The sequence below is a fragment of the Apodemus sylvaticus genome, chromosome 6, assembly GCF_947179515.1.
Source record: "Apodemus sylvaticus chromosome 6, mApoSyl1.1, whole genome shotgun sequence".
In the NCBI taxonomy this organism is placed as follows: Eukaryota; Metazoa; Chordata; class Mammalia; order Rodentia; family Muridae; genus Apodemus; species Apodemus sylvaticus.
This window is the reverse complement of record NC_067477.1, coordinates 100476301-100500149: the sequence shown is the minus strand read 5'-3', so window position 1 is coordinate 100500149 and position 23849 is coordinate 100476301. Positions and strand designations below refer to the sequence as shown.

Genomic DNA, 23849 nt, shown 5'->3' with positions numbered 1-23849 from the left:
AGCACGTTGCATAGGGAAGGAAGGCTTGCCATGCCTGAGAACCTGTCACTCCCACAATACAAAGTTCTAGAATATGCAGATTTGTTTCCTTTTGAACCACAGCAAATTTTGACTCCTGTGTGATTGTACCATAGTCTCTGTGATGGGACAAAAGTGGCTGAAAGGAATTGGGGGTTGGGAAAGGAAAAGAAAGGGGACCTGGCAGAGAGCAAGAGGACTGGCTTCCATGATGACTTTTGAGGGAAGGGCAGCGTAAGGAATAAATGTAAACAATATAAAAGAAATTACAAATGTAACCCAGCCCAGAGTGTGTGAGTGTGAAATGTGATAAAGGTAAATGCTCTGACTCAGTGAACGCCTCCATTTTAATTGACTAAAAAGATACTATGAAGACCAAGTCTAGAGAGTGTGTGTGTGGAGATTGATACACCTAGTGTTAGATAAGGTGGGGTTGCAGGCCTGAGCTGAGACTTAAAAACCCTGGTCCGACAGCTAAGGTTCGGGGCTCATTCCCCAGAGCTCCAACTGAGACTCCTTGTGTTGAGACTGACTCATTCCCGGAGCCAGGCCACCCAGCCCACCGATTCCAGACACCCCAACTCTGGACCGACGCTCCAGTGGGATCCAAAGCACAGTGAGGAAACGTTGCACTTCCATCAGAACTAGGCTACAGCATTTACCAGACCAGAGGTGAGTGTGTGTGTGTGTGTGTGTGTGTGTGTGTGTAGGGGGTAGAGCGTGCACATGTGTGTGCGCTCAAGCACATATGTAGACGTTAGTGGAGAGCTTTTGGGAGTCTGTTATCTCTCACTCTCCATTGTGTAGGCCCTGGGGGTCAAACTCAGGCCACCAAGCTTGGAGATAGATCCCTGCACCTTCTCACTGGTCCAAGTCTGAGTCTCAACAAGTGTTAAGGCACCAAGCATCAGGAGAGACACACAACATAGGCTTTCTGTATGCTCACATGCAGAAGGCCTGACCCCAGGACAAGGGACTGACTGGGCTGGGACCCTGCTTACAGCACTGCTCTGCAGTACTTACCAGGCTTAATATATGGGCAAAGAGCTATTGACCCATGTCTGTCTCATGAGCTGTTTCTCTATTTAACCTTGTTGAACAAAAATATTTTTATAAGGATTTGCATGAACTCACTGGCAACTTCTACCTCCCAGGCTGCAGAGTTACTCCTGCAACTTCCTACTGGAGAACCCCCCCTCCCTGAACCAGCCTCCCCTCCCCCATCTCCCCTCCCCCACCATGTGCCAGCTCAACACTTAGCACCATCCCACCCCCTTGGTGGCATCTACTGCCCTCACCAACAGGTGAACACTGGGTCGGTCTTTTAACTCTTTATTAGAGGCCCCCTCCCACCTACTGTGTTCAGTCAGGTCAGATCTCTCTGTCTTCTTTGGTCCAGTTGCCTAAATGCTCATAAATCTAGTCAAGTTTGCTCCAGACCTCCACCCTTCCCCACAGACAACAGAGAATACATTTCTAAAATTCATGATGTGATTCCCTTTTGACATACTTCAATATAACCCTATTGCTTTCCCTCTAACAGGCAGACACTGTTTTATCTGCCCAGCTTCTCTCCTTATGAGAATGTATTTCTGGACTATTCTTCTGGGAAGTATTCTCCTTTAGGCAGCTATCTTGCTTGTATTGGTAATTTTGACGTGTGTGTGTGTGTGTGTGTGTGTGTGTGTGTGTGTGTGTTAACCCCCTTCCTCCAGAGACCCAGTTGGCTACCATAACCCTCTACCCACAACTTCCTGCATAGCCAGCCAGGGGCTGACAATCACCGGGGCTCAGTGGTATGAGTAGATCTGCTGAGAGCTTCTTCTCAGAGCAAGGGAGAAGGGAGGCATAACATCTCTGCAGGTGGAGATACAGCTGGCATCATCCCACTCACAAGGGAGCTGTGGGGGTCAAACATAGGAGCTCGGCCTACACAGCATCCTGGTCCTGCCATTTGGGAATCTGTAGCAGATCTTCCTTCATCTAACTCACCCCTACAAAGAACACCATTCCCCTACCAGGAAAGGGGAACCCTCTTGGTGTCACACAGAGCCCAGAATTCTCTCACCACACAGGGACTCTCCCCCGGCATCCTTTCCTTCTCCTTCATCAGCCTCTCTGCTCCTGCTGGCAGGAGCAGGTCTTTGTCACGCTTTGTTGTCTAGCACGCATTTGGTAGATTTGGGGTTGGATGGCTTTTGTTTTAATCCCTTAAATCTTTATATTTTTCTCCCATAAGGTTTCAAAGGTTTCAATCAACTCAGAACTGTGGTGATTTGAAAGACACAGAAGTCAGTGTGAAAGGACACTTGTCAAGGTTAGCGGCAGAGATGTCACAGTAAGGAACCCCAGGTCCCTTCTGAGCAGAGGTTCATGGGATGTCCTAGAGACTACTGTTCATACAGGATGGATTTGTATGAGAGAACTCTCCACACAAATGTGTGAGGGGCCAGTTTTTGTCTCTAATCTGCAATAACTTCTTTCACTCATACCAACATCACCCTACCAAGCATGTGGGACCCGCTATTTTCAGAGCTTAAGTACTGCCTGTGACCTGTCAGGCAGTCACACAGGTGAAAACACAGGGAAAGATCTCCAGGAGGTGAGGATGTCTTGGCAGTAGAGACCCGTAACAGCACTGATGTTCTACCAAGAATGGGGAGAGACTCTGGTTGCTTTCAAGATGTAAGCATGTAGTGGGACAGGGCTGTGTGTAACCCAGAATAAGCCTCCCCAGGTTCCTAGAAACCAAGTCTGATGCTTTCATGATTTGGCTTTTCCTGTCTCAAAACTCAGAGGAGCAAATTTCTGTTATTTAGGCTGCCCAGGATTCTGTTCTAATCGCTTGGGCTGCCTAAGACAGATGTCCACATATAAATGTGAATTTTGCTCCTCACTTCATATTGTACATAAGAGCCAATTCCACATGGACCCTAGATATAAATTTTCAGAGCAAAACAATAAAATTTCAGACAGAAACAGAAAAATATCTTCATGACCTTTGGGTAGGCAAATATCTCTTAGGACACAAAAAGCATAAGTCTTGAAAGGAAGAGTGGTAAGTTGGCCTACATTAAAATTAATAATGTTTGTTCAACCAAAACCAACACTGAAAGTCAAGAGGCAAACAGCAGGGGGATAGAGGAATTGGCCATGAGCACATTAGACTGCAGACTCAAAATCAGATTTCGGGAAGAATGCCTTCAAGCCAGTAACAGGAAGAGAAAAGGGACAGCAGGTGAGGGAACAGGGAGAGGGCAGCCGGGCTCGAAGAGTGCCTTCCCAAAAGAGGACATTCAAATAGAAACGTGAACATTTGTATCAGTCAGTCACTTGAGAGGAGGCCTTTGAGCCACAGTGGGGCCTCCTGGTGCAAGCCTGTCATCACAGATGCTCAGTGTACAGGAGCAGAAGAATCTTAAGTTCAAAATCAGTCTGGGCTATAGAATGAATTCAAGTTCCGACTGGGTAACTTAGTGAGACCCTGCCTCAAAGCATGGGGAAAAAGACCTGGACATATGTATAGCTCAGTGTTTGTATGTGAGCCCCTGACTCAATCCCAGAACCACCAAAGCTAGGCAAGATACTGCCCATTCATAATCCCAAACCCAGGACCAGGGGCTGAGGTAGGCTCAAGGCCAAGCTAGGCATGGGGAGAGGCAGAAGTACGAGGGTAGATCTGTAGAGTTCAAGGCCAGCCTAGTCTATATAGTTAGGTTCAGGACAGTCAGAGCTACATAGTGAGACCCTGGTGGAGGTGGGGCAGAGTGTGTATGTGCGCTCAAGGCCAGTCTGGGCTATATAGACAGACTTGTTTCAGAAAATAAGAGAATAAAAAAAAAGAAAAGAAAAAGAAAAAGCAGAGAAAAGAACTTGAAGCCATATATATATATATATATATATATATATATATATATATATATATATATATATATATATATATAGTGAGATACCAACACGCACACAAAAGAAAAAGTGACCACAGGGATAAGTCTCAAGAAGGGCATAGAATATCCACATTGTGTGGGCTGTAGTCTCCATCAGGGCATCGTTAGCCAAGTGTGAGTTTCCCCCAATGAGGCATCAAGAGTAATCCCAGGTACCATTCACCGGGGTCTGCCACACCTTCAGCATATTAGCTTTGATGGTGTGAGACTGAAATAGGAGCAAATACCTCATCCAGGTTTCTACATGAGTTCTAGGAATCTGAATCTCAATTGTTTGGGTTGCACAGCAAGCGTTTTCACCCTCTGTTCTGTTCTCATAAGGACACCAATCACCTTGCAAATACCTCACAAGCTAATGGGAGACTGACCAAGCCAGCTCAGTCAGTCAACAGGGTCTCAAGGGAGGAGAAAGTGAGGATTGAAAAAGAAGACAATTAGACAAAATTACAACATGACTCCAGTGCTGAGGCTGAAGCAACTTTATTTCTCTTCAGCCTGCTTTTATATCAGTCTAGGTATATCCAAAAAGCATGGTCAGTTCTTAAAGACAAAGTAATCAAGCAAAGTAGTAAACAAGGAGATCACACAAGATAGTAATCAAGCAAAGCTGATCACACAAGGTAATAATTAAGTAAAGTAGTAAACAGGGCCCCATGGTCCCTGTGTCTAATATCCTTATCTGAACCTACTTCCTTGTTTGAGCCTAGTGCCAAATGCCAAATTCCTAGAAGCAGCACCAAAAGCTCCCAACAGGAGACAAAACAGAAAGAGTTCTGTTTGCAGACTGTTCCCCCTCCCCCATCACATGGCTGGCTGGGGGTGGAGTGGACAAAGAACTACCTGCCAGCCCTGGACATGGACGCTACAATGATCAAATATGAGATGGAGACGTGTTAATCCAGGGTGGTGCATGCCACATGGAGGGAGACGTGACAGTGAGACAGCTGAGGCCAACATGCTGTCACTGCCCAGGAGGGTCCAGAGGCAGTGTGCAGCATTCTAGGGCTTCTGCACACACAGATTCTGCCTCCCAATGTGCTACCTGGCCACACCCTGGCTCTGGGCAATGAGATGAGGAGAGGTTCACTTTCTGGATTGGACCTCCATTGTGGTCTGTGATGCCACCAGAGGCCATGTTGTTGGTTGTGGTACATGCTGAGGCCCTGGGGCCATACTGAGATCTACACAGATGGGGGCAGTTGGTGTCACTGACTGAGGATGGCTTGGTGATGTCCTCAAGCTTAGGGGGACATGTTAATATGAGTGGCAAGTGTAACCACTTGAGGCCATGATGAGGCCTGAGGTCTGGGCAGCTGCTGTGGGCCGTGAGCGGATAGGTGGTCCAGATACAGCCAGAGGCTGTGTTGATGTCGGTTGCCTGTGGTTTTACTACCAAAGGACATGCAGGTGTCTGTTATCTGGGCTGCTGCTGTGCTGATATCCAAGAGCCTTGCCAAAATGGCTCAATCCCTTCCAGATGTGGCAGCATTATGGCTCTGCAGAGGCCCAGGGCTGACCAACTCAGGTACTACCCAGGCCCAGATGAAGGGCTTTGAGTTGCCCCACCCCAACGTCTACCCCATCTATGAGCTTCTGTAGTGTATGAAGACAGCACTCAGTCCTGCAGAACCGTAGCCACAGGATCTCCATGTCTGTGGACAACAGCAAGATATTTGAGAAGAGTCTTGGCAGGAGTCCAGTACCGATGGTATGGCAGGGGAGCCAGAGGCCTTGCACCAATCCAATGACTCATCGCAAGGGAGATTCACAAATAAAGCTGTTTGAGCAAAAGTGTATTCTGCAAGACACACTGCAACTTTCAGTGCCACTAACACAAGTGACTATGTGATGGAAAGGCAGGACACACTGAGCACTGGAGTGACACACTCAAAGCAGGATATGAGTCAGCTATGGTGGGTGTGAGAGAAAGATGCAGTTGAAAGAGGATGTCAAGCTGGGCGGTGGTGGCACATGCACTGTCTCGAAAAAAACCAAATCCAAAAAAGCAAAAAAATAAACAAATAAATAAATAAATAAAAATTAAAAAAAAAAGAGAGAGAGAAAAGAAAGAGGATGTCCTAGGTTTGGTGGGACAAGCAGAGGCTTCCCTTTCTCCTCAGAGAAGGGGGTAATGGGGGAGGGGGTTGTAAGGGTGGGATCAGGAGGAGGTGGGGGCTGTGATTGAGATGTAAATGAATAAAAAAATTATGGAAAGAAAAAAAAGGAGCATGTCATTGCCTAGAGGGGTGAATGAGACGGTGGTTGTTGTTGTTGTTTTCGATTTTGTTGTTTGGTTTGGTATTTGTTAGTGGTTGGTTGGTTTTGTTTATTTTACTGTTAATTTTTATTTGTAGTTTTAATTTTCTTTTAAGCGGAGATTACAAGGGTTGGGGCAGACATGGAAGGACTGGGAAATGAGTGGGACTGATGTGAAATTCCCAAAGAATCAATAAAAAATCTTACGTAAAGAAGAAGTTCTGGAGCCAGGCGGTGGTGGTGGTGGTGCACTCTGGGAGGCAGAGGCAAGTGGATTTCTGAGTTCAAGGCCAGCCTGGTCTACAGAGTGAGTTCCAGGATAGCCAGGGCTATACAGAGAAACTCTATCTCGAAAAAACCAAATCCAAAAAAACAAAAACCAAAAAACCAGAAGAAGAAGAAGAAGAAGAAGAAGAAGAAGAAGAAGAAGAAGAAGAAGAAGAAGAAGAAGAAGTTGTTGTTGTTGTTCTGGGGCTGGAGAGATGACTCAGCGGTTAAGAGCACTGACTGCTTTTCCAGAGGTCCCGAGTTCAATTCCCAGCAACTACATAGTGACTCACAACCATCTGTAGTGGGGATCCAATGCCCTCTTCTGGGGTGTCTGAAAACAGCGACAGTGTGCTCACATACATGAAATAAATAAATCTTTAAAAAGGGGGATAAAAGAAAAAAAAAAGAGGTCTCTTGCTGCAGCAACTCGAGTGGGAGCACCTGGAACGCAAGCTCAGAACAAGAATCCGCGAGTTATAAGAAAATGGCAGATAAGCCGGACGTGGGGGAAATCGCCAGCTTCGGTAAGGCCAAGCTGAAGAAAACCGAGATGCAGGAGAGGAACACCCTGCCGACCAAAGAGATCATTGAACAGGAAAAGAGGAGTGAAATCTCCTAAAACCTAGGAAGATTCCCCCACCTTACCCCACCCCATCCCGTCATCTCTAAGATCCCCTCGTGATGCGGAGGAAGAGCCTCCTGCAAGATGGACGAGTCACAAGTTGCTTTGTGAACCCCGGGCACTCCCAGCTGAGGCCAACGGCCTGCGGGTCTCTGAAGGGGACCCCTCCACTAATCGGACTGCCAAATTTCACTGGTTTGCCCTGGGATATTATATTATAGAAAATTATTTGTATGATTGATGAAAGTAAAACACACCTTATGGCAGAAAGAAAGAAAGAAAAGAAAGGAAGGAAGGAAGGAAGGAAGGAAGGAAGGAAGGAAGGAAGGAAGGAAGGAAGGAAGAAAGGGGAAAGGAAAAAGGACAAAAGAAAAAAAAAGAAAAAAAAAGAAATTCTGTTTGCAGCTAAGATAGCTAAGAATAAGTTCTTGTTTGTTTCGCAAGAGTTAAGGCTTCTGATTACAAGGGCACTGTGCTTTGCAGTTCGCTTTCTGTTAAATGATTCTTAGCTTTAAGATATAAAACGAAGTTGCTATTCTATTTCAGGGTTCTGCAAACCATCCCATCCTGACTCCATATCCTTGGAGGTATGGACACCCAGTGTGGTGCTTTGAATATGCTTGGCCAAGGGAGTGGCACTCTTAGGAGGTGTGGCCTTGTTGGAGTGGGTGTGGCCCTATTAGAAAAAGTGTGACACTGTAGGGGTAGGTGATGAGACTCTCCTCCTAACCACATGGGAGCCAGTCTTCTGTTTGCCTTCAGATGAAGATGTAGAACTCTCAGCTCCTCCTGCACCATGCCTGCCTGGATGCTGCCATGCTCCTGCCTTGATGATAATGGACTGAACCTCAGAACCAGTAAGCCAGCCCCAATGAAATGTTTTGTCTTTTATAGGAGTTGCCTTGGTCATGGTGTCTCTGTTTCCAGGAGTGGAAACCCTAACCCTAACTAAGACACCTAGTTACCCATTCAGGCTGCAGAGGCATCCAGAGGAGGTAGGCAAGGAGTCCCTAGGCTTTGGGGATAGGAGACAGGGCCGTTGGGAGTGTAGGTCCTTTAGCCTTACATGTTCAAGAGACTCAGAGCTCTCTGAGTTTGACTATGGTGGTTTGAATAGGCATGCCCCTGTAGACTTATGGATTTGAATGCTTGGCTCATAGGGAGTGGCACTATTAGGCAGTGTGGCCTTGTTGGAGGAAGGCTCTGTGAGGCGGGCTTTAAGGTCTCCTGTGCACAAGCTGCACCCAGTGTAGCACACAGACCCCTTCTGCTGCCTGGGGGTTGAGACTTAGAACTCCTGGCTCCTCCAGCCAAGCCAGCCTGCCTGCTGCCATGCTTCCTGCCATGATGATAATGGACTGAACCTCTGAAGGTGTAAGCCAGCTGCAAATTAAATGTTTTCCTTTACAAGAGTTGCTGTGGCCATGTTGTCTTTTCAGTGATAAAATCCTAACTGAGACAGATATCCAGGGCAGCAGACTGTCCAGCTGCCTGGGCCTGAGAGCCAGTCTAGGGCTGTGTCTCCTAGGTGATTCTACATCCTGTCTGGTTGATGATGGAATTAACTACATCACCTAGCCTCTTATCACACATCCCAGGAAACTCAGAGCCTTGGTCTCCATGGCTTACCCCAGAATCTCAAGGCACAAATGATTCCCTGAGTCCCCCTTGCTTTGGAGTCTAGAAAGCTGTTTCCAAACCCTCTAGACAAGAGGACATACTTTCTGCTTGGGTCCCGTGTCCTCACTCTAACAAGCACCTGAGGCCATCTATGTACATGGAGAAAGGTTGATTGGGCTCACCGTTTTGGCAGTATAGCAGTGAAATCAGCTGTACTGATGGTTTGGCTCGTGGTCAGGGACACATCCTGGTGGGAATGTGTGGCAGAAAAAAAACAAAAACAAACAAACAAAAAAACCATCCACTTCAAAGCCAGGCTATTGAGTTTTGAGGAGGCAAAAGAGGCTGAGATCCTCTTCAAGGCCATTGTCACCTAGTAAGCTATAGGGTCTGCCACCTCACAGTTACACACTGGAGAACAAGTTTGCACCCCATGGGGCTCTGAGCACAATGCAGTCAAACAACAGTAGAGTCCATGTGGAAAGGTGCCCTCATTGTGCCCAAGAGGCAGGAGGTCTTTCTATGTGGGTAATTATTTCCCAAAGACATTAGGAGTCTATGAGGGGAGGAACCTCACAGAAGACTGAAGAGAAGCCAACATGACAGACACATTTAAAGACCTGCATGGTTAATTAAGTTTATAGAAGTCTGGGTTAAGCAGGTTCCTACTTACAGAACTTATTGGGGTAATTAATACGGATTGTCAATCAGGACAGAGATATTCATGTGGCCATAGCTCAGGCATATTGTCCCCAGAGGAGTCTGTGTGTATGTGTGTGTGTGTGTGGGGGGGGGTGTGTGTAAAAGTATGTGTGTATATTGTGAAAGTGTAAATGTGTATGTGTGTGATGGTGTGTGTATGGATATGTGTATGTGTGAAAGTGTGTATGTGGTAATGTGTGTATGTGAATGTGTGTGTGTGTGCTCATATTATTGGTTCAGAGACATCTAATGTAAATTCCAATACAAAGTAAAGAACATGCTTTTACATTTTTTCCACTCTGTCCCTTCTTTCCTCCCTTCCCCCCCCTTTTTCCCTCTCGCCCTCCCTCAAGTAGAAACAGAATCCAGGTCCTTGCACGTACTAAGTAAGTGCTACACCACTGAACTAGATCCTCACTCCTCGATTTTTCCAAGACAGGGCCGCTCTATGTACCCAGGCTGGCCTTGAACCCACAACCCTCCTCCTCTGCTTCCCATAGGCATCTCTTTTATGATGCTCCTTTCCAAAAGCACAATGGCTCATTCAGGATCACAAACTGCTCTCCTGGACCACCACAGACTGAAGGGGAGTGGTGACAGGAAGTGGTTCAGCCTGGGAGGTAGGCAATGACCTCGCTAAGATCCAGCCTATGAGCTGTCTTGGGGAATCTTGGGGAAGAACTTGGGGTGGGCTGGCAGGCGGGCTGCCTTGGAAGGGGCTCTTTTTGCTGGTTAGCTAAACTTGGAATGAGGTCACAGCAGGGTGGCCCGAAGTGACAGGCTCCTCAGCTGGGGCCTGAAAACTGCAAATGAGACTAGGTTTGTGTCTCAGGGTTTCCTGGTTTTAGTTTTGGTGTGTTTTGATCAATTGTTTTACTGTTTTGGAGAATGCAATTTAAAGGTGCTTGCACTGGAAAACATTTTAATTATTTAAACTCTTGCACAGAAGAGGATATATTGTTGCAAATCAGAAGCACCGGAGGCGTTAACTCATCACTCACCGTTTTCTGGACATCAGTCTCTTCCCTCTGAGGAAGAGAGCTCTCCTTTGAAGCCAGATGTACCCTCCTCCCTGGGCTGGGGCCCCCCATGAGCCCTGCATGGGGTGGGAATGCAGATAACGGGAATCTTCTGGAATTTCCCAGGCCAGTAGGCTCAACAGACAGGCAGGCCATCATCACCATAGCCTGCAGCAGTTTAAGAGCTGAGTGTCTGCATCCTGGGTCTCCATGGCAGCTGGAACAGAAATTAAGCACCTCCCTGCAGAGCCCCTACTGCAGAGGGATGAGCAGAGACCAGAGCAATACCCTTTCACACTGCACTCCTCCCTGTCCCCAAGCTGCCCTGTGGCAGTCCCTTCTTGGGGGGTCAGTTCTCCTGGGAGGGTTTGAGCCTCTTTACTGTGCCTGTCTTAGTCAGGGTTTCTATTCCTGCACAAATATCATGACCAAGAAGCAAGTTGGGGAGGAAAGGGTTTATTGAGCTTACACTTCCACGTTGCAGTTCATCACTAAAGGAAGTCAGGACTGGAACTCAAGCAGGTCAGGAAGCAGGAGCTGATGCAGAGGCCACGTTTCTTACTGACTTGCTTCCCCTGGCTTGCTCAGCCTGCTCTCTTATAGAACCCAAGAACACCAGCCCAAAGGTAGTACCACCCACAAGGGGCCCTCCCCACTTGATCACTAATTGAGAAAATGCCCCACAGTTGGATCTCATGGAGGTACTTCCCCAACTGAAGCTCCTTTCTTTGTGATAACTCCAGCCTGTGCCAAGTTGACACATAAAACTAGCCAGTACAGTGCCCAAATCCAGTCTCCTGGATGGTTTCTTGTCCGTTATACAGAGACCTGGATTCCTTAGTTCCAACAACTGAAGGCTGTGCAGGTCAGGACTGTTTCTGAGGCAGGGTGGAGTCCCAGGCATTTAGAGCTGATATTTACTTGGACCTTGCCACCCAGCCAGGTGACTGGCCCGGTGGGCTCCTCCCTAAGCCTGGGTTTCTACACTGTCTGGGCCTGAGGCTGATTTAAGTGTTGTGCCCCTATCAGCCAGTGGGTGGATCTCACCATCTCTTTGACTTTGTTTTTCTAGCCAAGGTTTCTCTGTGTAGCCCTGGCTGTTCTGGAACTTGCTCTGTAGACCAAGCTGGCCTCAAAACTCAGAGATTCATCTGGCCCTGCCTCCAGAGTGCTGGGATTAAAGGCGCCAAACTGTTGCTTTGATTGTTTTCCTTCCTCCCGGACTCCCATTCCCATTGCTACCTATGCCCACCCTCTGGATTATGGCATGCCCTACCCCCTTTTCTGCGCCTTTCAGATACCCAGTGGTCCTCCACTGTTCCTTTCAGTCTGAGCCACCTCCTCATTAGACCAGCGCACCCTGAGGGACATGCTATTGCTACAGCTTCCCATTGCAGCTTCTTGTGCTCGAGGACATAAGAGCAGAGTCTCAAGCCCAGCACATCTCTCCACACAACAAAATCCAAGGTCCTCTGGATTTGGCAGAGGCAGTGACAGGAGATCTCTCTGAGTTCAAAGCCAACCTGTTCCAGCAGGCTTCCCCCCCATCCACATGATGTGTCTTGGTCCCATGTAATAATGAACTGCATTTTCCTTTGGGGGAAGCCAAGTCTGCTCTCTGAGTCTTGGGTCGTCTCCTCCTGCCTTGCTGTGGGCTTAGGCCAAAGCGGGGATCAACGGAGAAGAGTAATTAAGGCTTCTGAGCCGCTGATGCTGATTTTCCCATTAAGCCATTGTTAGCAGCAAGGAGGCATGAGCCCGGGTAATGACTAGTTTTGCAGTTCAGCAGAGTGTGAAGGAGCTGTACTGTCGGTAAACAGTTTGGTGATTTGAAGAGCAAATTGTGGCTTAAGGGAGCAGTGGGGAGAAGCCTAGGTGGCCCCCACTTCTGGAAACTGGGGAAGGAGTTCTTTCAGGAAGAGGCCAGGGCTGGGGAAAAGCAAGGAGGCTGACAGAGCAGGGATGGCCCTTTGCAGGCCAACCGCCATGTCCACAAACCTCCAGCCCTTTGGCCAGTGCCCTGCAGGGTTGTGGCTGCTTGTTCTGGGTCTGTGGTTCAATGTGGAATCAGTCATGTGAAGATAATCAGATTCTTAAGAACCTTGGAGCAACATAGATGCGGGCTCATTGGGATCAGAAAAACAGAGCTGTGAGTGACTTCACATGTGACCATGTCCCTATGGTCCTCGCACTTCAGATTGAAGACCAGCCTGGGCTACCTAGTGAGGACCTGCGTCAATCAATCCTCTTCAGTCATGATGATGAAATCACTCGCAGTGAAGTAAACCAGTCCCCAAAGGTAACCACCATGTGAATCCACTTCCCTGAATGTGGAGAGGCAGCTGGGTGGCTGCCTGGGGCCTGTTGTTCAAGGGGTTTAGAACTTCAGCTTGGAAAAGAAGAAACCAATGGTTCCTATAACAACACAAATATACTTAATAACTAAACACTAACTGCAGTTAAGATGACCACTTTTGTGTTACGTGTTTGTGTTACGTGTTTGTGTTACGTGTTTGTGTTACGTGTTTTTTACTGACAACAGTACAAAACTGTTTAGGTAGGCCCTGGAGCCTTGACTGAAAGCTCGCCTGTGAAGGTTTATGTAGAGGGGACAGCAATATTTGTCCAATATACTACTAATGAATACTTGTGGTGAGGACTGGTCAATTAGTCTCTAATCCAGATAGGGTTCACAGTAGCTATGAGACACTCCCCTGCCCCCACAAGTACTTTCTGAAGACCCTGGACCATAGCCCCAGGCCCAGGCAGTGGCTCCGAGTGGATGCAGGCAAGATGGGGTTTCAGAAAGGAGGTGTCCCAGGCTGAAGGCCAGCAGTCCCTGGAACCATCAGGGACTCAGCAGGGCTCCCCGTGGGGGACTTTTGCCTTTCCCATTAGGCCTCCATCAATAGAGTAAGTAATTTCGGGTTTGGCTGAGAAGAATGTGTTCAATCAGCCAGCATCTATCATTTCCGTAATGATTGTGTTCTGCTCTCTCTGGGAGATGGCCTGAAGCCTTCCTTTTGTTGAATCCTCCGCTGCAGGGATATGCATGCACTCAGCTCCCCGTTTCAGGGGTCAAGGTGCAGCCATTTCTCTCCCTGGCAGGAATTTGCTGTCAACAGCAGGGGACTCGACTCCCCGTGGAGGGCCCAGGCCAGGTCACTTGCTCAGTCTGTGGGAAGGAGGTCAACCAGGATGGTGACATGATGATGACTATGACCCTTTGAGGTCCACAGCCCTTTACAGTTTATCTCATTTCCTCTTCAGAGCCATCCTGGAGGCTAGGGTTATCCTGATCATCTTTGGGAGACCCTAAGAGGGTAAAGAAAGTGTCCTGGATGTGGAAGTATGCAAACCACTCTGCATCTAGCAAGGCAGGTTCTAGGACAGAGCCTAGCCTAACATGTGGGATGTAGGGAATTTGCTGATAGGGTTCTGGGCCTCCCTAAAACAGACCAAGTGATTCCCCAATGATCTAACAGACTGAATGTAAAGAATCAGAGAAGCAGTGGAGGGGACCTCACTGTGAGTCCAGCCCTGAGCTCAGGAGTGACATTACTGCTGTGCCTGGGCCTGCAAAGACAGCAGGGAGACAGTGGAATAGGATACAAGGACAGAGTGAGAGCTTCCGGCTTAGGCAGTAGCACGAGTCTCACACAGAAGTAAAGGTGGCAGCTGGAGCCAGGCAGAGTTCACTGTGGGAAAGACAGAGACAGTCCAAGAAGGGGCCAGATGCAGGGGACCCTAACAAGTGCACACACAGCCCCCGTCCCTGCTGGGGCCAGCTGTGTGGGGTCAGCTGGCCTCCTATGTGCAGATCACAGTGACCTGGAGGCACTTCACACATTCCTTGGTTTCCAGGAACTGAGTCGAAGATGACTAAGTTTTGTATTCAGGTTGAGCCAAGGCTCAGGGTTGGGTGGGTGGGTGGGGAGGGAAGTTGCTGAAGGCTCAAAGCTAATGTACCCAGACCCATGGATTCTTAAGAGAGTCTCTTGCTTTTTTACTCACCCCTCACCCATTCTTTTTTTTTTATTTGATATATTTTTTATTTACATTTCAAATGATTTCCCCTTTCCTGGCTCCCCACTCCCCAAAAGTCACATAAGCCCTCTTCCCTCCCCCTGTTCCCCCATCCCCCCTTCCCACTTCCCTGTTCTGGTATTCCCCTATACTGCTGCACTGAGCCTTTCCAGAACCAGGGGCAACTCCTCTGTTCTTCTTGGACATCATTTAATATGTGGATTATGTCTTGGGTATTCCAAGTTTCTAGGCTAATATCCACTTATCAGTGAGTGCATACCATGATTGATCTTTTGAGACTGGGTTACCTCACTTAGTATGATGTTCTTCAGCTTCATCCGTTTGTCTAAGAATTTCATGAATTCATTGTTTCTAATGGCTGAATAGTAATCCATTGTATATATACCACATTTTTTTGTATCCATTCCTCCGTTGAGGGACACCTGGGTTCTTTCCAGCTTCTGACTATTATAAATAGGGCTGCTATGAACATAGTGAAAAAAAAAATAGACATACCTTAAGCCAGGCGGTGGTGGCACACGCCTGTAATCCCAGCACTCTGGGAGGCAGAGGCAGGTGATTTCTGAGTTCAAGGCCAGCCTGGTCTACAGAGTGAGTTCCAGAGAAACCCTGTCTCAAAAAAAAAAAAAAAAAAAAAAGACATACCCCTCACCCATTCTCATGCTCTGTCCAGGGTGCATCCACTGCCTTTGGCCTTGCTTCACGTTGGCACCTCTGACCTAAAGGTGTGGCCAAAGAGAGCTCCTGTTCCCTGGGCTGGAAGTGGGAGTGACCTGGACCAGATAACCCTCCTTAGCTGAGGATGCTGGAGATAGGCAAGTGCTGGCACAGTGGCATAAGGAGAAGCTGGAGAAGCAGTGGCTGACTCTGCGGCTGTTGTGGCACCGAGTCCCGTGTCTAAGAACAAAGTGACCCTTAAGAATACACTGTTAGGTATTTGAGTCCCTGGATCCAGCTGTCTGAATCCTACCTCCAACTTTGTAGTGTTATGAACTAGTCAATTCTTTTTCTGCTTAAACTTTCAGGATTTAAACACTTTAAGTACTCTCAGTGCTCCAACCCCAACAAACAAAACAAACACAAAAAACCACTAGGCATTGTAATTTCTTTAAGCCTTGTTCTAAATTCTGTATTGCTCTTTTAAATGTAATCATTAGTGGTTGGTAATAATTTATCCTCAGGCCTTTTAATCAAATGTTCTGTTTAGCAGAAAATGCAATTGAATGAAGAGGCACTTAATAAAGACCACTTTCATCTAACATGCTTTGGGAAGGCCTTGCTTCTAGATGTAGGTGCTTCAGCCAGACCTCTCTGCAGCCATCACTTCTGGAGAGCCTGCCAGGGATGTGCTGTGTTTTGAGTGGCCAAACCACACAAGCCCAGGATGGTGACCAAAGCGATTTCAATGTGTTTCGACTGAGGCAGACCATGGGGCCATTAGTATGGAGAGTTCCAAACTCAGCTGCTGTAAACCAGAGGTTGTAGCCTCTCTGTCTCTTTCAGTATTTCCCTGTGGGTTAGAAAACATCTCTCCAGGATAGAGAGGTGGTTCACTGGTCAAGAGAGCTTGCTGAATGATCATCAAGATCAGAGTTTGGCTCTCAGCACTCACATAAGAAGCCATGTCTCTGGCCCAGACCTATAGCCCCAGCTCCAAGTGGATGAATACAGAAGGATTGTTGGGGCATGCTGCCTGCATCTGAGAGAGCTTAGAGAGCTCAAGGTACTACAGGTTCAGGAAGATATGCTGTCTTAAGGGACTAGGTGGACAGCGATAGAGAAAGGAGGACACCTGACACCCTCTTCTGGCTTCCAGGCACAACATGCACACAAGCATGCACATGCAACTATACCTCTCCTAGAAAGATATTCTCTCTGATCCTTATAGTGTCCCAGGAGGGATTAGAGACTTCTCACCTACAGATGGGCAAACTGAGCCCCCTGCCCCCTGGGGCTTAGGTACTTCGTCTAGGGATTCAGGATGTTCCCAAAGTCCAACTCCTAACCTGTCATAGATTGGGTTGGATCCTCTCAAAGATTTCAGTGTCCTCACTTTCTGTAACCTTACTTGGAAACGGGTCCCTTTGCAGCTGTAACCAAGTTAGATGAGTTCTTACCACAGTGGGGGCGGGAGCCCTAAGTCCAAGGCGATTGGTGTCCTTATGAGAACAGAACAGAGGGTGAAATTGCTTGCTCTGCAACCCAAACAACTGAGATTCAGATTCTTGGAATTCATGTAGAAACCTGGATGTGGTGGTTCCCATCTGTAATCCCAGCATGCCTCTGATAAGGTGGGAGGCAGAAACAGGGGAAGCGTTAGAGACTTTGCTGGCCTACTAGCCTGAGGTATCCTTACTAGCCTGGGGTATCCCACACAGTGACAAACAACAAAAGAGACCCTGCAAAGTGGAGGGAGAAATGGCCTCCTGGGGTTGTCCTCTGACTTCCACATGTTTCTTTCTCAAGGTGTACTCATGCATGTGCGTACTCAGAGAAAAACAACAAAGAAGAGACAGAGAGGATGATGCCGTGCAAAGACAGAGATCAGAAGGAGGCAGTCAAGCCCCCGGGCACGAAGGCCACTTAGAAGCTGAAGGAGGTAATGAAGTGCTCCTCAGAGGCTTTGGAGGAGAGTGGTCCCGTCAATACCCTGACCTTGGAGCTCCAGCCTGCAAAACCTGAAAGATAACACATTCTTATTTTAAGCCACTCAGTTCGTAGTTCTATATGAAGGCAGTCCTAGGGAGCTAGCCTAGCCCAGAAGCCCTTCAAAATCTGGGCTCCTGGGAGGGAAATGCCCCCCCGCCCCCCACCAGGGTGAGGTGGAGGGGTGAGACAGGAGAGCCCGCAGGAGAGAGGCCTGTCCCACCCCCGAGGCCCACACACAAAGTCTTGCTCAGCCCATTAAGGAAGGAATATTATTAACACTAGCCCAGCTCCATTGCCCTTCCCCATTGCACAGGGCACTAATGACACTTTCCCTTTGAGTGGGAAACAATAGCTTCCCAGCTGCAGTCCGTGGATGCTTTCAGAGGATAGAGGTCCTGACCTCAAGCCATTTTGTATTAGATAGTCTTTAAGCAAACTGCTGCACCTGGGCTGTCAGACAGGGAGGCCCTACCTTTCAAAGCTGCTGAATAGCCCAGGCAGGCTGGCCCAGGCATTGGCCAGGAGATAGGTCTATCTCCATGGAAGAAAGCTGAGGTGCTCCTCTCGCTTGGTGCTGTGAGAAATGCACACTCTGGGGCCTGCCCTCAGCTTTCTGAGTCAGACCCTTCAGACATGTGTGCACAGACTCATGTATATATGGATGCAGGAGACCGTGATGGCCAAAGAACAACTTCAGGCTTTCAGGTTGGAGCTTACCAAGGAGGCTGGTCGGCCAGTGAGTCCCAGAGTTACCACCTGCTTCCACGCACAGGGATTATAAACGCGCCACAGTGTCCAACGTTCAAAAATTATGTGTGAGTCGGGGTTATGCACCACAGGAATGTGGGTGGGTGTCCTTGGAGGCCAGAGGTGGTGAATCCTCTGGAGCTCAAGTTATAGCAGTGTGAGCCTCCTGATGTGGGTGCTAAGAACCAAATTCAGGCCCCATTGCAAGAACGTCACTCTAGCCTCCCATCCCCCCATCGCCCCTTTTTTCAAATGCAACTCCAATAGCATAAATGCCAGGTCCAAAGGCAGGAGATGATGGTGCAGAGCTCTTTGGAGTTCTGAGCCTAGACTCCTCCCTGCTTCTCTATAGTAACTGACTCAGGACCACTGTGGAGCCACGGGCGCTCAGGTCCTTTGCAAAAGGTTGGGGCCACTAGCTCATTTAACCTGCAAACCACAGAAGCAAGTGCCTCTAATTCCCATGTTACAGGGCAGGAGGCGGGGCCAGGTTTAACTGAACAAAATAGCTGAGATTCAAACCCAGACATGTCTGACTCCAAAGCCCTGGTGTCTGCAGGATGTTCCCTGGGAAACAACACAGATACCTCCTCTGTATTCAGACAGGCCCAAAGGTTGTCTTTCAAGTAGGCCTGGCAGGAAGGGCCTGAAATGAGAAGCTTTAAAGTGGTTTGGAAAATATGGCTGCCGGCATCCTGGGTAAGGAGGAACAGAAATGACTGGGAAACCTCTGTGACAGTCCTACTCTCTCTTCTCTTCTCTGTCTCCTCCCTTCTTCCTCTCTTTTCTCTTCCTTTTATAACCTCCCCCCCTCCCATCCCCCCACCCCCCCCCACCCCCGCCATGTTCTGTGTGTCAATGCCCTAGTTTCAGAGGCAACTCTGAAAGTACCAAGACAGGAGATAAGCCCTTATCACCGTGAGATCCAGTGTGGAATACGGGGCTGACTTGTGGGATACCTGAGGAATTCTGGTCCCCAGGAGGGACTCTGACCCTAAAGCAGGCAAGGAGTCCAGAACATCAAGTCACTACAACCATCCTGTTAGGTGAGATGGACCATCGACCCCAAGATGATTCCTTTCACTTCAGAGGGAAGAATCTTCTCGAAGACTGGGCAAATGGCATTTAACATTGAGATCATGATATGAATTGAAAAACTATTTTTCCTGGCTTTAAATTTCCAAAGCAGACACCCACTGAGCGCTGAGTTTTCATTATGCCTCTTGAGCTCTGGCTGTTCTAGGGTAGGCGCTGCCCCAAGCCAATTTACAAATCAACCAATTGTCTCCACAGAAGCAACCTGGGCCAATTTAAGCTTAACGGTGTCAAATGAGGAATAAGTCCAGATCTGACTGACCCCAAAGTTCATTTCCTTCCTGCCCCTGCCTCCACACCCGGATGTCCCTGGCCCCCAGGTCCTTGGGCCACATTAGGGCACCCAGCTGCTGCCGGCGTCCTCAATCAGAGGCCCGAGAGAGAATGAGGACACTTGGAATTTTCCATCATCAACTGAGATGCCCTCGGGGCCTGTCCAATTTTATTTCATTGAGCCTCATTCTCTTCTGCTCTCGGCACTACATTCTGAGAGTTTTTAAAAGTCAATTTTGCTGATTTTGAAGTGTGAGGGTTTGAACATGCATATTCTGGGAGGGTTCATATACTTGACTCTTTTCTCTGAACCTAGGTCCTGGGAACCAATGGCTGGCTTGTTTTCTGACACACACACCCTACCCCCAACTCTCCGCCACCTCTTCCAGAAGGAGATGGCTGCCACTTTGATGCAAGGCTGAATCCTGTCTTTGTCCCTGCTGCCTCCATGACAAAGAGCAGCTGCTCTTTGACTCGGGGTTCTGGGGTGATGTCTTGCTCTCTTTCCAGTGCTCTGACTTAGGTCTTATGTTTTGGCTCCTAGGAGGCATTTGCAGCCCTAGGGTCTTCCTGAGCCTCTGCTCGGTTCCCTGAGAATACAGAGGCACAAGGGGATGGGCCCGAAGTTGCCTGTCTCCATCATCCACCATCCTCATCCTCAAAGATCAAAAAGTGACTGTAGGTCAGTTGTACTGCCCAGCACCTGAGTCCTGATACTCCAGAAGGCCCCGTAAGCGGTGGCGATGATGTCTCTAAACTCTGCAAGCCTTAGAAATAGCCTTTCCAGCTGGATGGTGGTGGCGCACATGCACCTTAAATCCCAGCACTTGGGAGGCAGAGACAGGCAGACCTTAGAGTTCAGGGTCAGCCTGGTCTACAGAGGGAGTTCCAGGATAGCCGGGGCTACACAGAGAAACCCTGTCAGAGGGGGGTAGAGAGAAAGGAAGGCAAGAAGGGAGGGAGGGAGAGAGAGACAGAGAGAGAGAGGAAGGGGAGGGAAAAAGCATTTCAGCAGTGACCTAGAACCTTCTGAAATATTAAAACCTTATTAGCTCCCAGAGCTTCTTCAAGCCTGTGGCATCTAGTGATTTCCTTTAGCTTCACAAGTCAAATCGAGGTCACGGCTGTCTCCTCTCCTGTGAGCTGAGCCTGAACTTGAAGAGGCTGCCAACCCTGCTCTCAATCGTGGGCCTTTGATGACAAACCCCCACTACTCACCCAGTGAGGCTGCCAAGGCCGTTTCCAGAGGATCCTAGTGGCAGAAAGCAAGCAGAAGCTCTGCCCTCACTCTGGTGTCCCCAGGGGCACCCATCCTAGGTAGGGCTCCTCAGGGCCCTCTGCTCAGAGCCCCCTGATTTGGCTTTCTTCCAGGGGTTCTCCCGGTTACAGCCTGTCCGCATTTCAGTGATTCACTGCTTAAATTAGCACAAAATAGAGTAGCCACATTCTCCTCTAACGGTTTCTGCAGAGATGGCTGCACCCTGTCTGAGGGTTAAAACTGGCAGTTATAGATAGGCCAAGTCCCTTGTGCTATATAGTCTTGGGGGTCTCTCTGGGGTATCTCTCCTTCTGGGTTCATACCATTGGGGGTAGATCAGACAGTTCCTTCCATAGGGAGGGTCTGACTCCTTCTAACAAAGGACAAGCTCAGGACCAGAAAGCAAGCGTACTGCTGGTAGCTGTGACCGGGCCAGCTGGGTGAGAAAGGAAAAAAAAAAAAAAAAGAAAGAAAAAAACCTTCATTGAGTGGCCACAGCTACTGGAACAGACAGGAACGACAGAGAGGGAGACCTGAGGCTCTTCCAGTAGACTCACAGTTCCCCCATCCCCATAGGTTAGAATACTCTTCTCTGATTGGTTCTATTTTTTCCTCCCTCAGCCTACCACATTCAGCCACTAGGCCCAGCTGCCACCCCTTAGCCTCAGAGCCTCTGCTTTGGGTAGGAATTCCTTCCCACGGCCATTTTCAGTCTCCAGACATCAAGACAATCCCCCTTCCCCCACCCACCCCCCACCCCCGCCTGCTTCGGGTACATGCCAGTTCTGGAAATGTGAGCACTGCAACAGCTCTCTCCTAGCATCTGCTGTGATGGAGAGTTCAAAACCATCCCAGCTGAATCATTGAACCCCACAATGGAAGTCAGTGTAACCCAGTTTAATCCCGAGTTAGTCGTCAAGTACTTCCTGTTTGTACACTTTGCCTTCTGCCCACTTCATTCTTGGAGAGGGCAAGACAAGAACAAGTTTGAGACAGAAGTGGTCTCCGCCGACCCTAAGGCACTATGAGTTTGCCCTCAAAGACTCCTATGCTTGCACACGAAGTCCGAAGCTAGTGGTGCTGTTGGGGAGGCTCTGGCATCCTCTGGAGATGGGCTTTTGCTAGGGGAATCGGATCGCTAGTGGGCAAGCCTTGCCCATTTCCAATTCCATTTCAGTCTCTACTTTCCAAGTGGCCCCAAGTAGCAAGCAGTGGCCATATGATTCTATTACCCTGTGGTGCCTGCCGCTGTCCCTCCCCCTCCCCTTAAACGGTGAGCCACAATCGCCCTGTCCAAGCTTAACTTTCTTCTGTGTGTTCTACCACAGTGAAGTGGAAGATAACTAATATAACGTGTTTGGGTTTCTTATGGCTTAGGTACCTCAGGGTAATAAGGCTGCTTGAAGGACGGCTGGGGATTTCAAGAGCAAATGCTCTAGGAGGCAGAGCAGAAGTGGCTGAGGGAATGGTTGTAGAATTCCGATGAGAAAGAGCCAGGCTGGAGCTCAAGAGGTCTCTTCTAAATAGGCCGTGCAGCCTCTGGTCTCTCTGTACCTCTTGGATGGCCATTGATGGCTTTTCTGTAATGTAAAGTATACCCTCAAGGGCCTGGGTTTCCCTTTCTTAGAGGTCCTTTGGGATGCTGAGGCATAGGTAGGGTGGTGGTTTGAATACGCTTGGCCCAGGGAGTGGCGCTATTAGGAGGTGTAGCCTCATTGGAGGAAGTGTGTTACTGTGGGGTGGGTTTTGAGAGACCTTCCTCCTGGCTGCCTAGAAGCCAGGATTCTCCCATTTGCCTTTGGAATAAGATGTAGAACCCTCAGCTCCTCCAGTGCCGTGCCTGCCTGGATGCTGCCACGCTTCCTGCCTTGATAATGGACTGAACCGCTGACCCTGTAAGCTATACAAATGTTGCCCTTTATAAGAGTTGCCTTGGTCATGGTGTCTCTTTACAGCAGTGAAACCCTAACCAAGGCAGGCAGCGTGAGGCCAATTTCATGGAGACGATAAGCATGGAATAAGCAGGGGTCCTGTGTGTGTCCCTTGATTCTACGAAACAGTTCACTTTTCCTCGATCCCCAGACCTCTGGACACTCTTCAAATCCCTTACCCAAAGGTTTTATCTTTCATTTTATTGCATTTTAACCCTTTTTATCCCCAAGTGTAAGATACAGGAAAGTCAGAGGCACTACCTGGCTTCTCATGTGATGCACTGTTGGTGCTGGTGTTTAAGGCTATAAGAAGCCACACCATGTGTGGTGGCTATTCTTGGTTGTCAACTTGACTACATCTGGAACTAACTAAAACCTAAGGGTCTGGGAACACACTGAGATTTTTATTTCTTTTTAAAAGACTTTTATGCGTGTGAGTACATTGTCACTGTCTTCAGACACGCCAGAAGAGGGCACCAGATCCCATTACAGATGGTTGTGAGCCACCCTGTGGTTGCTGGGAATTGAACTCAGGACCTCTGGAAGAACAGTCAGTGCTCTTAACTGCAGAGCCATCTTTCTAGCCCTGGGAGGTTTTTTTGTTGTTGTTGTTGTTGTTTTTTGTGTTTTTTCCTTAATTAAATCACTTGAAGAGAAGACTTGCTTTTAACCTGGATCTTTTGAGGTGGGAAGATCCACCTTTAATATGGACCATACTTTCTGGTAACAGCCTATATATAAGGGACATGGAAGAAGGAAACTCGCCCTGCCTCTTGCTCTCACTTACTGGTTAGACCATCCCTTCACTGGCATCAGGGCCTACTTCTTTGGGATTCTGGTGTATTTTGAAGACTAGCTGAGACATCCAGTCGGGTGAACTAAAGAACTATTAGATTCTTAGAGCTTCCATTGATAGACAGCCACTGTCTGACTGGCTGAGCCACAGACTGTAAACTAATCCTTTTCTCTCCCTTCCTCCTTCCTTCCGTCCCATACCCCCTCTCTCATACACACACACACACACACACACACACACACACACACACACACACATTCGGTGAGTTCTGTTCCTCTGGCTAACACACCATGTGTGCATCTCTGCTGCCTGACTGTACCCCCACTATACTTGTGGGCATCACTATCTCAGTGCGTGAGACCATGGCTCACACAAACAGTATATTCCCTATACGGCTTTCTGCCTAGTGACTCCACTGTGGTCTGATGGTCTGTTCTACAGTCGCACTGGGGGTGGGCATTCAGGACACTTCGTTTTAGGGTTACTACAAATGATGCTCTGCTGAATATTCCAGGTCATATTTTTGGAATGCAAAATGCACATTTATACTGGACATAATAGCATGGGGGGTTGCTATGCCCCCTTTGCTCCCTTTATCT

General features: G+C 48.4%; 1 protein-coding gene across 1 annotated transcript; it reads left to right on the top strand.

Annotated features, from left to right (window-relative positions):
- Positions 1-6975: 6975 nt before the first annotated feature.
- LOC127686714 (thymosin beta-10-like) lies at positions 6976-7110 on the top strand. Its single transcript, XM_052184756.1, has one exon. It carries the CDS (start codon positions 6976-6978, stop codon positions 7108-7110), a length of 135 nt encoding a protein of 44 aa, XP_052040716.1.
- Positions 7111-23849: the final 16739 nt, after the last annotated feature.